General features: G+C 38.3%; 1 protein-coding gene across 2 annotated transcripts in view; it reads left to right on the forward strand.

Annotated features, from left to right (window-relative positions):
- The window catches only part of MINPP1 (multiple inositol-polyphosphate phosphatase 1), a 167,971-nt gene that overhangs the window by 66,950 nt on the left and 82,979 nt on the right, over positions 1-18,042 (forward strand). The window contains exon 5 of one of the 2 annotated variants that reach the window (XM_027111931.1): positions 4,255-7,890. The exons of the other annotated variant lie outside the window; for it this stretch is intronic. Coding sequence (XP_026967732.1) covers positions 4,255-4,270 — 16 coding nt within the window. The 3' untranslated portion in view covers positions 4,271-7,890. Of the gene's footprint in view, positions 1-4,254; positions 7,891-18,042 lie in introns of those variants that run through there. 2 annotated transcript variants of the gene reach the window in all.

Below are 18,042 nucleotides of genomic sequence, written 5' to 3' on the forward strand. Positions count from 1 at the left end.
CTTAAAATCATTATGCTAAGTAAAATTATCCATTCACAAAAGATCACATATTATATGAATGCACTTATATGAAATGTCCAGAATAGACATATTCATAGAGAAAGATCCAGAAAGAAGATTAGTGGTAGCTAGAGGCTGGAAGGAGGGGGGAGAGGAGAGTGAATGTTTATGAATATGGGGTGGAAAATATGCTAAAGTATTGTGGCAATAATGGGTTCCATAATTCTGAATATACTAAAAACCACTGAATTGTACACTTTAAAAGGATGAATTTTATGTTGTCAGAATTATATCTCAATTAAGCTGTTATAAAAAGCAACTGGGTATGATTGCTTCACAATCATTTTGTCTCTGTTTTTCAGAAAATGACAGTATTTCATTTAACCAGCCTATAAGAAATCTAATAACTAGCAAGAATCAACAAATTCATAGAATAAGCATCAGCAGTTACAACGTTTATCACATAGAATGAAGAATGTGGTAGATGAAAGGCTGGGAATATAAAAAGGGGCTTAAAAAGATTTAGAAGGTGGGGTTCAAACAAAGTCCCTGCCCCAGGTGTGGTCTGGTTGAGGAAGGAGGCTCTGTGTCAGGGCCACCTCATCTGGCTCTGTACACGGTTCACTGCACAAGGGCACAAAGCTAATAGGGAAAAAGGGTTGAGCTTGGTCTGTTCTCTGCCCCCAAAGCCACGTGCTCTGATGTACCTCAGGGCGTATCTGTCCAGAGAGGGCACCTTTTCCTAATCTTCACAAAGATGCCACGTTTCCTAGTGACTGCCCTCAATAAAGAATATAATAAAGCAAGAGGCAGGTGGTGACAGACACCAAAGAGGGTGATCACCAAGTTAAGGAAGTCTTCCTGAAAAAAAGTGAGATTGAATTGGTCACATAGAGAAAAATAGGTCCAGGGGGAGTGAGGGGGACATTGGAGGCATTGAGAGAGGTGATAGAAGCTAAATGAGGAAGCTGGAACGCACAGAGCATAGTCAGGGGAAGTATGGGGCCCCATCCATCCACTTAGCAAATGCTTACTGAGCACCACTGGGGGCCAGGCAACCCCTGGGGGCCAGGCCCTGCGCTAAGCCCTGGGACCAAAGCATAGCTGAGGCACAGCCTCTGACCAAACATCTGCTAGGAGAGGGGAACCAACAGTCACACCACAGTGAGATAAATGCTGACGGTGGAATGTTTAAAAGCTTCTAGGTTCTCTATAAACAGAGAAAGAGTGATCCAGGTAAGGAGTACTTTTGATTCTGCAGATGGTCAGAAGAAAATCCTGGCCAGTGAGTGCAGCAGGAAAAAAATATAACTGGAAGTGCTTTCCCATGTAAATAAAACTGATTAGGAACTCTGCTTGGAACTCTGATGGATGTTAGACCTGGGAAATAGGCTCTCTGAGGCTGATTTATTTTATGGCTATTTAATTGTCCCCAAGCTATCGTCTCAGATCAAATTGGGTATGAAAACACTCTATAAATGGCATATCCTGTGTTTCACTTTTGCTTGAAGAAGTTGATTTTTAAAAAGTTCTTCTTCCAACAAAGACCGTGTGGCCCAGACTCTGAGGTGGAAAAATAGATGACATCTCTATGCAGGGCTGGGGAATGGCAAAGCAGATATGTTGAAAAGTCAGAGGAATGAGGAATCTAGCAATGAGTCAATTTTTTTTTCATTATTTATATCCTGGAAGTTTTCAAAAATAAATTTTAACATGTTATGGAAATGTGTGAGCATTTAATTCAGCATGAAAGGGAAGGCAAGTGAAGCAAAAATATGGGTGATGAATATGAAGGCTGAATTGATTAAGATGCTTTGGGATGCATGTGGTAAAAATCCGTCTAATCTAATTTTAGCCAAAAGGGTGATTGAATGACTCAAGTAGGTAAGAAGTCCAGGAGTGCATCTAGCATCAGGTAAGGCTGAATCCAGGAGCTCAGAAAATGTCACTAAGGCTAAGTCTTTTTTTCTCTTGACTCTTTTTTTCCCTTTCTTCTTCTCTAGTCCTGTCTTTTATTGTATTGACTACATTTCTTTTTTCCACATTTCCCTCTTCTACTGTTTTATATATGTGTGTGCAGGTAAGTCGTTACTTTAAAATATATAAACACATAATTTAATCAGTATCTCTATTCTCCAAGCACAAAAAGACACAACTTACTTTTACTTCTCTCTACACTATTCCTCCCAACTCCCGTGTTACTACTCTCTGAAATTTTGTTTCCAGCTTGTTTTTAAACACATAATTTTAAAAACTTATACATTTTGATTTAATACTATATTTCTGATGATTTATTTGCTCACTGTGACTTTTTGTACCCTTCCTTTAGATTTACTTCTCTTCTTGCGGGAGTACACCCTAGTATATTTTATTCAAAGAGAATCTTTGGATAGTAAACTTTCCAAATATTCATATGTCTGAAAATGTCTTTATTTTGTCTTTCCACTTGGATAATAATTTGGCTAGATATAGAATTCTGGGTCCAAAATTATTTTCCTTTAGCACATTGACTGCTAACCTCCAGTGTTGCTGATAATCTCATTCTCATTCCTTCCTTGTATTATTATGTCTTTTCCCTCTGATAGCTTTTAGAATGTTCACTTTATCTTGGATGCTCTGGAATTTTACATGATATTCCTAAGAGTGTGTTCTTAATTTATTCTCTTATACACTTGATGGGAATTTTCTATTTAAGGACTCATTTTTTCCCTACAGTTTGGGATGTTCTTCCTAGTATCTCTTCAGTATTACCTCTTCACTATTTCTTCTATTCTCTGCTTCTGACACTCTATTAAATAGGTATTGGAGGGTTTGGATGTGTCCTCTTCTCTTTGAACTCTTCTTTAACATTTTCATTCTCTTTATTCTGGGAGATAAACTTTGTTTGACCTTCCAGTTTACCCATTCATTCTTCAGCAGTAAAGAAGCTGCTATGAAGCTCATTTTTAAATTTTTTATTTCAACAACTATATTTTCATTTTAACATTTCTAGTTGATTCTAGTTCTAGCATGTTCTAGTTTCAAACTTTCTCTTGTTTTATGGATTTTATTCCCATCTAAATTTGTTTCTTTGAGGATTTTGAGAATATCCTCGTTGGGGAGTGCCCCCTTCCCACTCCCAGTATTCATTGATACTGAACAATAAAAATATATCTATGAATAGATTAAATTGAAATAAATGTCCTAAGAACTAGAAGCTTCTAAGGGTTGGAGAACCAAGAATATTCTCCTCTCCTCTCCTCTCTTTCTAGTTTCCATCTTCTCAAAGGATAGCACTTGGGAATGAATTAAGAGAGGTTTCTAAAATGAATTTGACCCACTTAGAAATAGTTATAAGAAATTATATTCCCCCAGAGAAGAACTAGGAAGTTATTTTCCTTTTCCTCTTTCCTTTCCAATCTTGATAAAAAGCACAAAGGACACATAAATCAAGATCAAAAGTTTGCAGATGAAATATGACAAGGCAGACTAAGACAACAAACATACAGAATCACAATGACCAGTACTCTTGGCATCCACGAGTTTGCAGTCTGAAGCTTAAAGAGTGACACAAAACCAGTTACAAGAAGTGAGGGTAAATTGTGTCTTTAACATTTGAAATCTGAGATCAATAATCAGGTAAAACTGTAATTTGGATTTGGAAGAGATTTAGCTTCTCCGCCTTAATAATTCTATTTGAAACCTGAACTTTGCACGGAGGGCTAAGTAATTTGAGTTTCTTAAAGCTACACTGAGAAGCCTTGAGTTTTGCTTAATTGTTTCTCAATATGGAACAAAAAAAAAAAAAACATGAAACAACTGGTTTTGATTAGGTGGAGTGAACATTTAGACCTGCTAATGTGGAAACATTCTATTACAGCCCAATAAAACGAACTGTCACTTAGATAATTTCATCATTGCTAATTATATTTCCCATTTCTCCTTTTGCCCCAAACAGTATTTTACTCTTCAAAGTTCATTTTTCTTACAGTTTGACGTGTTCCTTTCAGAGATAAAACATTTAGAAATAATCACTGATAAATATAAATTTGTCTGACAACTTAGAAATATCATGGAGTAGGGTGGAAAACCTCTGAACTATTTAGTTTGCTAGGTGTTTTTTAGCTTATATATTGTTCAAGTAACTTACCTCCTGCGTCACTTTAAAAAAGTAATGCATTTTGCTAACAATAAATTGGCAATTGGCAGAGTTAAATGACAGACCTAAGTAATTTTTGTTTTGTTTCGTTTTGTTTTCTATGTGTCTTTTGCAAGAATTGTTCTTTCATGATGTCATGGAAGAGAAAACAAATTTATCAAGAAACTTGGAAGCTTGCTTTGAGTTATAACCAGAACCACTATCAAAATATGTTTGTTCACTGGAAAACCTGTTTTACAAGTGGATTTTCATTGTGTTTTGGGGAAACCTTTTGTGCCAAATGAATCAGCAAAAACATTTTCTAAATCCTGTTGGAACCACAACCTGAAGTTACTAATGATATTTAAAAATCACATTTTGTTAAGAAATACCTTGTACAGTAAAAATGATGGATATATGTTAAATATATTTATAATTTCATCTATTTAAATGAACCACTGTGCTATATAAACTGCTGGTCTTAGGCACCAGGTTAGAACACAGCTTTTCAAAAATTTATTTCAAAACCTGAGAAAATCAAACATACCCATTACTGAAATCCGTCCTTTTAGTCTGTGAAATGAATTGCTTCCTTTGTTTCTACCAGATCCCCTTGTTATCCATTGGCTTTAAATGGATAGACAGTTGCAGAATTTTCCAAAAGTGATCACAGAACTGACTCAAGCCTTTGGAATCTGTTGGACTAGTGGTGTTTTGTGGTCTGGCTCACAAACGTTAAGGTTACTCCAGTCTTCACTAGAACCACAAGCCTTGCCCTTGGCAGATTTAAATATTCAATTCAATTTTTCAGACATGTGCTAGAAGAAGAAGGGAGAAAGGTGATAGGAATAATCCGTGCCCAAGGTCCACAATTACCTCTCACAATACTTTGTTAAAACAGAGTGTCCTTCTGATTTTGGCGACGTGCTGGATTATGCTAATGCCAGATAAAAAACAAATATTCTGGTATCAGATAAATTTCCTAATTACCATTTAGATGGTATAGTCAATATGACTCTCTAAAATATTTGCCTCTCTAAAATGTGTAGGTAGAGAGGGGCTACATTATTTTTAAAACAAACACACAAGCAAACAAATAAATAAACAAGCTATGGGATTACCATGAGAACCTCAATAAGCACTCATGTATGAGCATAGTGCTAGATACTCATTAAGCACATAATAATTGGTTAAATACCAGTCCAGTGCCTTATGCTTTATAGGTGATATCAATTAGCTATTGCTGTATAACAAACTATCTCAAAACTCAGTGGGTTAAAACGGTGGCCATTTACTGTTGTTCAGGAGTTTATTAATCATCTGAATGGTTCTTTGGTTGTGGATGGACTCACGCATGTATTTGTAGTCAGCTGTGGTGGGCTTGTAGACAGCTTTTCAGATTTTTGGATGAGAGTCAGTAGGGTGCTGGTCTAAGATGGACCTGGATGAAATGAATCAACTCTGCTCCATGTGGCCTCCCATCCTTCAGCAGGTTAGCCTGGGCTTGTTCACATGGCAGTCACAGGGCCCCAGGAGATAGATCAGAAACAGACAAAGCCATTTGGGGCCTAGGCTTTGAACAGATACATCACTGCTTTAACCAAATTCTGTTGTCAAAATTTTTGACAGAGCAAATCACAAAGTCAACCTGTGTTAAAGAAGTTGGGGAAATATTCTCCGCCTTTTGGTGGGAGTGACCAAGTTACATTGCAAAGTACATGCATACATGGAAGGGTGGATAATTGGAGCTAGTTTTGCAATTAGGCTGCTACATAGATTTTCAATTAATGTGAGAGAATATGTGAAAGTAAGGGAGTTCACTTATAAGCTGCTGAATAATGATGTTTGTATTTGGGGTTTCCACTTCCTTTAAATTTTAGGTTTGAAGTTTGGATTCTTTGATTCTTTGGTGGTGTGCAATAGAAATTGTAGGTAGCAGGACAAAAAAAAAAAGAAAACAAAGAAGAAGATATATAGGATAGCTCACAGAATCTAAGGATGAGCTTCAGCAAGGACAGGAACCCTGGATCACCTAGAATTTAGATAGCAAGAATTAATCCATTCAGGGCACTGCCTTGGGTTTCAGATTTCCTGGAGAGAAAGTCCAGTTGGCCTCTGGATTAACTGCCCAGGCCTTGGTCAAAGGAGGGCCAGATACCTTGATTCTAAAGTCTTACCAAGAGCACAAGCAAAGAGGCTGGACAGTTCTCCAAGATAAAATGGAATTCACTACCAGATGAAGGGAATTCAGGGCAGGCAAATACAACAGTATCCTCTACAAAGTTTAAACAACTTAATCCTAGAAAAGCAGTTCTGGTAGTGGTTAAATCCCTACTAGTGTGGGCATGGAGGAATCAACTGTCATGTCTTTTCTTATCACTCTTCCCAGTAAGTAAACTTTAGAAAGTAGCCAGAGGCAAAGGATGCAGATTATGCAGAGAGGGAAGATAAATTAGAGGTGGCTTTCCTCTACCCATTCAACGACAGGCAATCACTTACTTATTTAATTCTTCATCTGCCCTGGCCTGATCAAAGCATAATCTACAGGTAGCAGCCTTTGCTCTGCTTCAAAGAACGTGGGAAATGTATGGCCAAAGAGAGAAGGTACTTAGGAGTCGTATTAAGTTAGGAATGCTTCTGGCTGCTGGTGACTTTACTCATAGGACACTTATTGTTACTGAGTAGGAAGTCCCAAAGTAGTGGTCCCAGGGTGGGCCCAGAAACTCACCAGAGTCCTCTAAGGACCCCATCCTCAGTGTAGCAGCAGTGTCTCCTCATAGCTACAAGATGGCTGCTGCAGCTCCCAGCATCATGTCCTCACAGGACAGCATCTCTAGCAGAAAGGAGAGAGGAAAGAGAAAAAAAAAGCTTTTGCTTTGTTTGCCTCCCTTTAATTAACACCCTTCAGTGTTATCCTTTAACACCCTTACATCTTATTGGCCAGAACATGACCATCCTTAAACCAGTTACTATAGAAGGGGAAAGAGGTCGCCACAACGGGCTTAGACTAATTTTAGTTCAATCTCTCAGGTTGGGCACATTGCCTCTGACATTTATGGTGCCTCCAATCACATTTACTTGGCCTTGTCCCTAATTCCAGCCCCAAAGGGGGTCAGGGCTGGCTTCGTGGGGCATGGGACCTGTGTAGTTGCACAGGGCCTCTCGTTTAGAAGGTCTTGGTTTAATGCTCTTCTGTTGCTGTCTTGAAATTCTTAATAGTTTTTTAACAGAGAACCCAGCCTTTTCATTTTGCACTGGATCCCACAAATTACGTAGCCAGTCCTGGCTGGGGTGGGCATAGGCCTTGACTCAATTCTCCCCAACAGCCCTTGCTGCAAGCAGGCACCCGTGGGTGCACTCAGTCAGCTGGTGGACATGCATAGCTTGGAAGGGTGGCGGGCTAACACCCCCAAACTCTAACTACTACAGCACAGAAACAATAGAGAAATGCTCATGCATCCCATCCTTCAGGGTCATTCTGCACGCTTCTTAGAAGGTCCTGGTGGAATCCACCTCCATTGCCCACAGCAGTGACCTTGATAGCATACTCTTCTATTGGCTTTTCTTCTTTCTCTGTCCAATTCTACTCAGGCCCTCATTCCTAGTCCCTGAAATCACCTTCCAAATAAATACTTGCACACTAGTCTTATCTCAGGCTCTGCCTTCGGGAGAATCCATGCTCAAACACCATCCAAAAAAATCATGGTTTGGGACTTCCCTGGTGGCCCAGTGGGTAAGACTCCGCACTCCCAATACAGGCGGCCTGGGTTCAATCCCTGGTCAGGGAACTAGATCCCACATGCATGCCACAACTAAGAGTCTGCATGCCACAAATAAGAGCCCACATACCGCAATGAAGATCCCATGTGCCGCAACTAAGACCCAGTACAGCCAAAATAAATAATAAATAAATAAATAAATATTTTTAAAAAGAAATGTTTAAAAAAAAATCATGGTTTCCTGTCAAGAAGAAGTGTATATGGCTGTTTGTCCTTTGGTTAAGCAACACCAACAATGTCAGTGATAGTTCTTGTGGGATGATAAAGGGGAATCACCCCAGATCCTGTATCCCTGACTTGCAAAAAATAAATCTAACATTTGTTGAGTATCTACTGTGTGCCAGACACTGTGCTGTTTTTAGATATATTCTCTTATTTCAGCTGCACAACAGCCATACACAGTAGTTGTCCTTATCTCCATTTTACAGATGAGAATACCAAGGATCAGAGAAGTTGAGTGATTCCCCAAGGCCAGTAGGTGGAAGACCAGAAATTCAAACACAACTTTTCTGGGTAGTCTTCCCACGGTGTCACCCTACTGAAAGGAAAGACATTAAATCTATGGGCCAACTAACCGGCGATGTGGGGATATGTGTGCAGCCATGCTCTGAGCTTCGTGATCACTCATACAGTACAAAGCACTTCCTGAAGAACAGCTAGTGGGCAGATATGCCAGCAAAGGGGCAGGCTTTCCTCTTAGTTTTTGATTCTTCTATAAAATTTCACAGCAGTGTTTCAGGAACAGAGGGTGGTGGCCGGCACATTGCTCATGCATTTTCTCCAAACCAGTAGGAACCTGGCAACTGTATTTTCCAAGCCTGGCTAGACAGATCATTCTATTTTGCTTTGTCACTTTCAAGAGAGTATTCTGCTCCTTCACAGACTCAGGGCTGTGTAGCAGACTACATTTATAGAGTGTTCTGGATAATGAGGTCAGGCAAACATTTGAAGAGACAGATCACAGACTACAGGGACACCACTGTCTTTTTCCAGGGCAAGTGGAGAAAAGAAATTGGACACTGGACCAGACAACGTCTGCGGTACCAGCTGAATTGGTAAAGCAAGCCAACACCTGGCTAGCAGTCAGGGACACAACTGAAGAAAGAACTGTAACACTATTATTCTCGAAGGATGTATTTTTAGTACACAGTATATAAGATGTGACCCTCTCCTGTGGAGAAACACAGAATGGAAATTTGCTTAGTACCAAATTGCCACCGCATGATGAAGAATTGAAATGAGTTAAAATTATAACTTCAGAGTATTTTCCAGTAGAGACTTTCAGATTAGCTTTTATTTTAATCATGTATATAAATTCCTTTGGTATTCTTAATATAAACTAAGATTTGATATGTCAGTACCTCTTGCTGATTTTCTTATATCCATTTCCCTGAGGTTTCTTTCCTGACTGTCATCTAACAAGACACCAAAGCAGTGGCCTCTAACTTTGTTGATTGTGCTCCACATCCATAAAAGCCCTCGTGCATTATATCCAATATATGTATATTTACATATTTAGAAACTATATCCCCGTACTGCTGCATTACTATTTTATGTACAATATGAAATAGGCCAGAATTAAAATTTAAAGGATAAGATAAAGGTTAAACTATCTTAAAGGTACTTTTAAATTACATTTTAATTAGTGACGGTACAAAAAATTGTTTTTGCTAGTGAGAGCAAGATGATTAAATATACTTCTTTCTTTAAAAAGAAAAACAGTTTGTGGACTTCCCTGGTGGTCCAGTGGTTAGTACTCCGAGCTTCCACTGCACGGGGCGCAGGTTCGATCCCTGGTCGGGGAACTAGGATCACACAATGCCGTGCAGGGCGGCCAAAAAATAAAACAAACAAACAACAAAAAAACCAGTTGTGACTCTGTGATGCTGCGGTTCAAAATTTTGGACTAGTTCAGTTTATTACAATACTTGTATTTTTTAAATCTTTAAAAAATTGAGATATAATTCACATACCATAAAATTCACCCTTTTAATTTATACAATTCAGTGGTTTTTAGCACATTCACAAAGTCATGCAACAATCACCACTATCTAATTTTAGAATATTTTCATCACCTCCAAACGAAACCCCATACTCATCAGCAGTCACTCCAAGTTCCTTCTCCCGCTGGCCCCTGGCAACCACTAATCTATTTTCTGTCTTCATGGATTTGCCTATTACTGTCATTTCACATAAACGGATTCGTACAGTATATGGCTTTCTGTGTCTGGCTTCTCTCACTTAGCATAATGTTTTCAAGATTCATCCATGTTGTAGCATGTATCAGTACTTCATTCTGTTTGATGGCCATATAATATTGTATTGTATAGATGTACTACATTATCTTTATTTCTTCATCAGTTGATGCACACTTGGGTTGTTTCCACTTTTTGGCTATTATGAATAATGCTGCTATGAACATTTATGTACAAGCTTTTGTGTGGACTTAAAAAATTGCCTGTACAAGCTTTTGTGTGGACTTAAAAAATTGCCGAGTCATGTGCTAACTCTATGTTTAACCATTTGAGGAAATGCCAGATGGTTTTCCAAAGTGGGTGCACCATTTTACAATCCCACCAGCAGTCTTATGAGGGTTCCAATTTCTCCATACCCTCACCAGCCCTTGCTATTGTCTGTCTTTTTATTATAGCTGTCTTAGTGAGTGTGAGTAGTATCTCACTGTGGTTTTGATTTACATTTCCCTAATCACTAATGATGCTGAGCATCTTTTCATGGGCATGTTGGTAGTTTGTATATCTTCTTTGGAGAAATGTCTACTCAAATTCTTTGTTTATTTTTAAGTTGAGTTATTTATCTTTTTATTGTTGAGTAATAAATTACATATTCTGGACAATAGACCCTTATTGAATATATGATTTACAAATTTTTTTTTATCTTGTGGGTTATCTTTTCACTTTTTTGATAGTGGCCTTTGAAGAACAAAAGTTTTTATTTTGATGAAGTCAATTACCTCTTATGTTTCTTTGGATTCATATGCTTTTGGTGCCATATCTAAAAAACCAGTGCCTAATCCAAGGTACTAAAGCTTTACATCTATGTTTTCTTCTAAGAGTTTTATACGTTTAGTTATTACATTTAGGTCCAGTTTGAGTTCATTTTTGTATATGGTGTGCGGAAGGGGTTCAACTTTATTCTTTGAATGTGGATAGCTAGTTGTGCCAGCATATTTGTTGAAAACACTATTCTTTCCTTCATTGAATTGTCATGGTAAGCTTGTCAAAAATCAACTGAACCTAGGGACAGGACAGGAATAAAGACACAGATGTAGAGAATGGACTTGAGGACACGTGGAGGGGGAAGGGTAAGCTGGGACGAAGTGAGAGAGTAGCATTGACATATATACACTACCAAATAAAATAGATAGCTAGTGGGAAGCAGCTGCATGGCACAGGGAGATCAGCTCAGTGCTTTGTGACCACTTAGAGGGGTGGGATAAGGAGGGTGGGAAGGAGACGCAAGAGGGAGGGGTTATGGGGATATACGAATGCATATAGCTGATTCACTTTGTTATACAGCAGAAACTAACACAACATTGTAAAGCAATTATACTCCAATAAAGATGTTGAAAAAAAAAAAAATCAGGGGCTTCCCTGGTGGCGCAGTGGTTGAGAGTCTGCCTGCCAATGCAGGGGACACGGGTTTGTGCCCCGGTCTGGGAAGATCCCACATGCCGCGGAGCGCCTGGGCCCGTGAGCCATGGCCGCTGAGCCTGCGCGTCCGGAGCCTGTGCTCCGCAACAGGAGAGGCCACAACAGAGAAAAAAAAAATCAGCTGACTGTAAATGTATGTTTTTTTTTTAACTCTCAATTCTATTCCATTGATCTATGTCTCATTACCTGGTTCTTAATGTATGGCTCTGCTGAAACAATAACTCACAAAGATTCTTAGATCAAATGGAAAAAAAAATTCATCATTGGCTCCTTTTACTCATAATTTTCTATCACATTCACCAGTTATGCAAATGTTTGGCTGAAGATCTGGCTAGTGAAGATCTGGCTAGTGAATTTCCATCTTTTCTGATGTCTGTGAGTTGTTCTTGCAAACCAATAGTTACACATTGCATTTTTCCCCTTTTTAACACATATATACAAAACTCACTAAAACTTTTCATTTAGAAGATTTTTAAAACAGGTTAGCAAATTCTCCTTCCATATTTTCAAAAGGGTAACTATGAGAGTATTTAGACAGTGTTATTACATTTATGTAATTTTAGCAACAAAAACTGCAGGACAATGGATACATTTTCAAAGATTCCTTTACAAAATGTTCTTTCCATACCTCAAGTTTACTAGCTTGCTGTTTAGAGGGGACCTAATTTCTTTCTGTAAAGATTGTACTAGGAAGTGTGAGAAATGTCAGCTCTTCAATTTTATTGTTACTTGTGTTTACATTATTAGTATCCTCTTCAACCTGTGGTTTCTTTGCAGTAAATATTTTTAAGCTAATGTCCACTTTGAGAGTATGTTAGTTAAAACTTCATAATATAATCTGTTGGATTTTTTCTTTTTATTTCATTAGTTTCTTCATCTACTTTTATTATTTCCTTCTTTCTAGATTTTTAGGAGTCATTCTGATGTTCTTTCTCAAACCTACCAAGTTGGGTGTTTTTAACTTTTAACATTCCTTTTTTCTAATGTGTTTAAATTTTCTTCAAAGAGCAGCTTTATTTGCATCTACAAGTTTGGATAGTATTTTTAATATTACTCGTTTTCAAGTATTTTCTAATTTCCATATAATTTCTATGTTGATCCATAAACTACTTAATAGTACAATTTTAAAATTCCTAGTATATGGGGGGGTCTTTATTTGTTGTTTTTAATTATTTTTAAGACGGATGCATTGTTGTCATAAAAAGTGATCTTCATATTACTAATTCTTGCACTTTGTTGAGACATGTTCTGCAGCTTAATACCTGGTGGATTTTTGTAAATATTTGCCCAGAGTTAGCCCTACTGCAAAGTTTGAGGGCCCAGTTTCCACAGAAGGCTGCCCTCACTTCCCACATCCACTCTAAGGAGTTTCAGCCAACTACAAAGTTAACAGGAACAGTCTCCAAGATTGCTCTCACTTCTGACACCAGCTGCAACTTCAGAGGATCCCAAAATCACTCTCAGATTTAATACCTTGTGCAGAGAACTCATAGAACTCACTGAAAGTTCTTATGCTTATGGTTATGGTTTATTACAAGGAAAGGATTAAGATCAGCTAAAGAAAGAGACACATTGGCAGAGTTTAAGGGCTACCCAATGCAAAGCTTCCATTGTCCTCTCCTGTGGAGTCAGGATGCCTTACCCTCCTGGCATCAATGTGTAACAGTGTGCAAAGAGTGTTGCCAACCAGAGAAGCACATCAGAGCCTCAGTGTTCTTAAAATTTTTAATTTAATTTTTAAAAAAGTTTCAAGTGTAGAATGTATTGATTTAAGAAGTATTCAGGGACTTCCCTCGTGGTCCAGGGGTTAAGACTCTGTGCTTCCACTACAGGGGCACGAGTTCAATCCCTGGTGGGGGAACTAAGATCCCGCATGCCAGACAGCGCAGCCAAAAAAAAAAAAGAAGTATTCAGAGTTTTTATTGGGGCTCCATTGTGTAGATGTGATTGATTGACAGATTGATTGATTGCCCACATAGTTGAACTCAGTCTCCATGTCGACCTTTACCACGTGACCCAAAGCGCCCACTCTACATGTTCTGAGAAACAACAGGAGTAAAGCTTAGGAGTTAAGTCTTGGAATTTTCTCATTTCTGGAAACCTCCATTTAACCAACTGAATCTAGCCCAAGTTTTCCTGGCCCAGGTCCTACTCTCCCCAGTGGATAAAAAGTCTCTTGAATTACTCTCAGTTTGAGGGCAGACTTTCTTTTGTAAACCTGATCAATAAAAAAAAAAAACTAGATCTTTGTAAGAAAAGCCAGTCCCTGTCAAATTCTTTTAGCTTTACAGCAAACCTAAAATAATACTTCCTCCTGTGGCCCTTTTTTCTGACCCTCAGTTTGAATAATTTCCTCTTCCCTGTATGATTCATAAAAACTTTGCTGCTGGGTTAGAGCACTTATCACATTCTGTTTTCCTTCGCGGTTCGGTTGTTTATTTACTCTTCACTAGACCGTGATTTCCTACTTTATTTATTTTTGTATCTGTGGTACAGCCTAATCCAGAGCAATGACTACTGTATGTACTGATTGAACTGGAGCTTTGAGATACAAAGGACTGGCAGGAGTAAGAAAAAGTCACGGTTGGTACAAAGTTTATCTAGATCAAGTCACTGGTATTTCTATAAGGTGGACTCCAAGATAACACAGATAAATTATCTTTTTTTAAAAAAATATTTATTTATTATTTATTTATTTTAGTTACTTTTGGCTGTGACGGGTCTTAGTTGCAGCACACAGGATCTTTGTTGAGGCATGAGGGATCTTTCGTTGGTGCGTGGACCTTTGTTGTGGTGTGCGGGCTTCTCTCTAGCTGTGACGTGCAGATTTTCTTTTCTCTAGTTGTGGCGCGCAGGCTCTAGGGCACATGGGCTCTGTCGTTGTGGCATGCGGCTTCCAGAGCGTCTACGCTCTGTAGTTTGTGGGACGCAGGCTCAGTAGTTGTGGCGTACAGGCTTAGTTGCCCTGCGGCATGTGGGATCTTAGTTCCCTGACCAGGGATTGAACCTGCGTCCCCTGCATTGTAAGGCAGATTTTTTTTTTTAACATCTTTATTGGAGTATAATTGCTTTACAATGGTGTGTTAGTTTCTGCTTTATAACAAACTGAATCAGTTATACATATACATATGTTTCCATATTTCTTCCCTCTTGCATCTCCCTCCCTGCCACCCTCCCTATCACACTCCTCTAAGTGATCGCAAAGCACCGAGCTGATCTCCCTGTGCTATGCGGCTGCTTCCCACTAGCTATCTATTTGATGTTTGGTAGTGTGTAGGTCTGTGTCTTTATTCCCGTCTTACCCCTAGGTTCTTCATGACCTTTTCTTTTTTCTTTTTCTTTTCTTAGATTCCATATATATATGTTAGCATACGGTGTTTGTTTTTTGTATTTCTGACTTACTTCACTCTGTATGACAGACTCTAGGTCCATCCACCTCTACAAATATTTCAATTTCGTTTCTTTTTATGGCTGAGTAATATCCCATTGTATATATGTGCCACATCTTCTTTATCCATTCATCCGAAGATGGACACTTAGGCTGCTTCCATGTACTGGCTATTGTAAATAGAGCTGCAATGAACATTTTGGTACATGACTCTTTTTGAATTATGGTTTTCTCAGGGTATATGCCCAGTAGTGGGATTGCTGGGTTGTATGGTAGTTCTATTTTTAGTTTTTTAAGGAACCTCCATACTGACTGTATCAATTTACATTCCCACCAACAGTGCAAGAGTGTTCCCTTTTCTCCACACCCTCTCCAGCATTTATTGCTTCTAGATTTTTGATGATGGCCATTCTGACCAGTGTGAGATGATATCTCATTGTAGTTTTGATTTGCATTTCTCTAATGATTAGTGATGTTGAAGATTCTTTCATGTGCTTGTTGGCAATCTATATATCTTCTTTGGAAAAATGTCTATTTAGGTCTTCTGCCCATTTTTGGATTGGGTTGTTTGTTTTTTTGTTATTGAGCTGTATGAGCTGCTTGTAAATCTTGGAGATTAATCCTTTGTCAGTTGCTTCATTTGCAAATATTTTCTCCCATTCTGAGGGTTGTCTTTTTGTCTCATTTATGGTTTCCTTTGCTGTGAAAAGCTTTTAAGTCTCATTAGATCCCATTTGTTTATTTTTGTTTTTATTTCCATTTCTCTAGGAGGTGGGTCAAAAAGGATCTTGCTGTGATTTATGTCATAGAGTGTTCTGCCTATGTTTTCCTCTAAGAGTTTGATAATGTCTGGCCTTACATTTAGGTCTTTAATCCATTTTGAGTTTATTTTTGTGTATGGTGTTAGGGAGTGTTCTAATTTCATACTTTTACATGTAGCTGTCCAGTTTTCCCAGCACCACTTATTGAAGAGGCTGTCTTTTCTCCATTGTATATTCTTGCCTCCTTTATCAAAGATAAGGTGACCATATGTGCATGGGTTTATCTCTGGACTTTCTATCCTGTTCCATTGATCTATCATTCTGTTTTTGTGCCAGTACCATACTGTCTTGATTACTGTAGCTTTGTAGTATAGTCTGAAGTCAGGAAGCCTGATTCCTCCAGCCCTATTTTTCATTCTCAAGATTGCTTTGGCTATTTTGGGTCTTTTGTGTTTCCATACAAATTGTGAAATTTTTTGTTCTAGTTCTGTGAAAAATGCCAGTGGTAGTTTGATAGGGATTGCATTGAGTCTGTAGATTGCTTTGGGTAGTAGAGTCATTTTCACAATGTTGATTCTTCCAATCCAAGAACATGGTATATCTCTCCATCTATTTGTATCATCTTTAATTTCTTTCATCAGTGTCTTATAATTTTCTGCATACAGGTCTTTTGTCTCCTTAGGTAGGTTTATTCCTAGATATTTTATTCTTTTTGTTGCAATGGTAAATGGGAATGTTTTCTTAATTTCACTTTCAGATTTTTCATCATTAGTGTATAGGAATGCCAGAGATTTCTGTGCATTAATTTTGTATCCTGCTACTTTACCAAATTCGTTGATTACCTCTAGTAGTTTGGACTCCTTTTATTTCTTTTTCTTCTCTGATTGCTGTGGCTAAAACTTCCAAAACTATATTGAGTAAGAGTGGTGAGAGTGGGCAACCTTGTCTTGTTCCTGATCTTAGTGGAAATGGTTTCAGTTTTTCACCATTGAGGATGATGTTGGCTGTGGGTTTGTCATATATGGCCTTTATTATGTTGAGGAAAGTTCCTTCTATGCCTACCTTCTGCAGGGTTTTTATCATAAATGGGTGTTGAATTTTGTCGAAAGCTTTCTCTGCATCTATTGAGATGATCATATGGTTTTTCTCCTTCAATTTGTTAATATGGTGTATCACGTTGATTGATTTGCGTATATTGAAGAATCCTTGCATTCCTGGAATAAACCCCACTTGATCATGGTGTATGATCCTTTTAATGTGCTGTTGGATTCTGCTTGCTAGTATTTTGTTGAGGATTTTTGCATCTATGTTCATCAGTGATATTTGCCTGTAGTTTTCTTTCTTTGTGACATCTTTGTCTGGTTTTGGTATCAGGGTGATGGTGGCCTCGTAGAATGAGTTTGGGAGTGTTCCTCCCTTATAAGGCAGATTCTTTACCCCGGACTGCCAAGGAAGTCCCGAGAAATTAGCTTTATATATGTGTCACAATTTAAAGAAACATTTTGCTGTTGTAAACCTGAAACTAACAATATTATAAATCTACTATACTTCAATTAAAATAAAAAAAAGGAAAGGGCACCTCAAAAAACTAAATAAATAAAATAAAATAAGAAGAGTGGAGGGCTTCCCTGGTGGCGCAGTGGTTGAGAATCTGCCTGCTAATGCAGGGGACACAGGTTTGAGCCCTGGTCTGGGAGGATCCCACATGCCGCGGAGCAACTAGGCCAGTGAGCCACAACTACTGAGCCTGCGCGTCTGGAGCCTGTGCTCCGCAACAAGAGAGGCCACGATAGTGAGAGGCCCGCGCACTGCGATGAAAAGTGGCCCCCACTTGCCACAACTAGAGAAAGCCCTTGCATAGAAACGAAGACCCAACACAGCAAAAATAAGTAAATTAATCAATAAACTCCTACCCCCAACATCTAAAAAAAAAAAGAAGAGTGGAAATGTCATATTGACCTCTTCATGGTAGGGTTAGAGATTGCCCCCATCTTCTATTCTTCTTGCAAGTATTTTTCCTGTTTATGTTTAATCGTCTGTGTTCCTACAACACGTAGTTCCTCAAAAGCTTATAAACAATAAACATCTATATGAAAAAATAGGTTTTTAAAAATATAGAAATATTTTGGAAGAGGCAGCAGATTGTCCCAATTCTTGAGGTCAAGTCATAGTTTCTCTGCAATCCATGTCTTTAAAAAAATATATTTTTACAACTAGAAAAAAATACATAGACTCATTTAAACTTGCTTTCCATTCTATAAAAGGGGACAATAAGTTCTATTAAGTGTGTTAAAATATTCTTTTCTTATAATCACTTCTTGTATTT

The sequence above is a fragment of the Aethalodelphis obliquidens genome, unplaced genomic scaffold, assembly GCF_003676395.1.
Source record: "Aethalodelphis obliquidens isolate GAN/ISIS:26980383/991018 unplaced genomic scaffold, ASM367639v1 scaffold11, whole genome shotgun sequence".
NCBI classification, from domain to species: domain Eukaryota; kingdom Metazoa; phylum Chordata; class Mammalia; order Artiodactyla; family Delphinidae; genus Aethalodelphis; species Aethalodelphis obliquidens.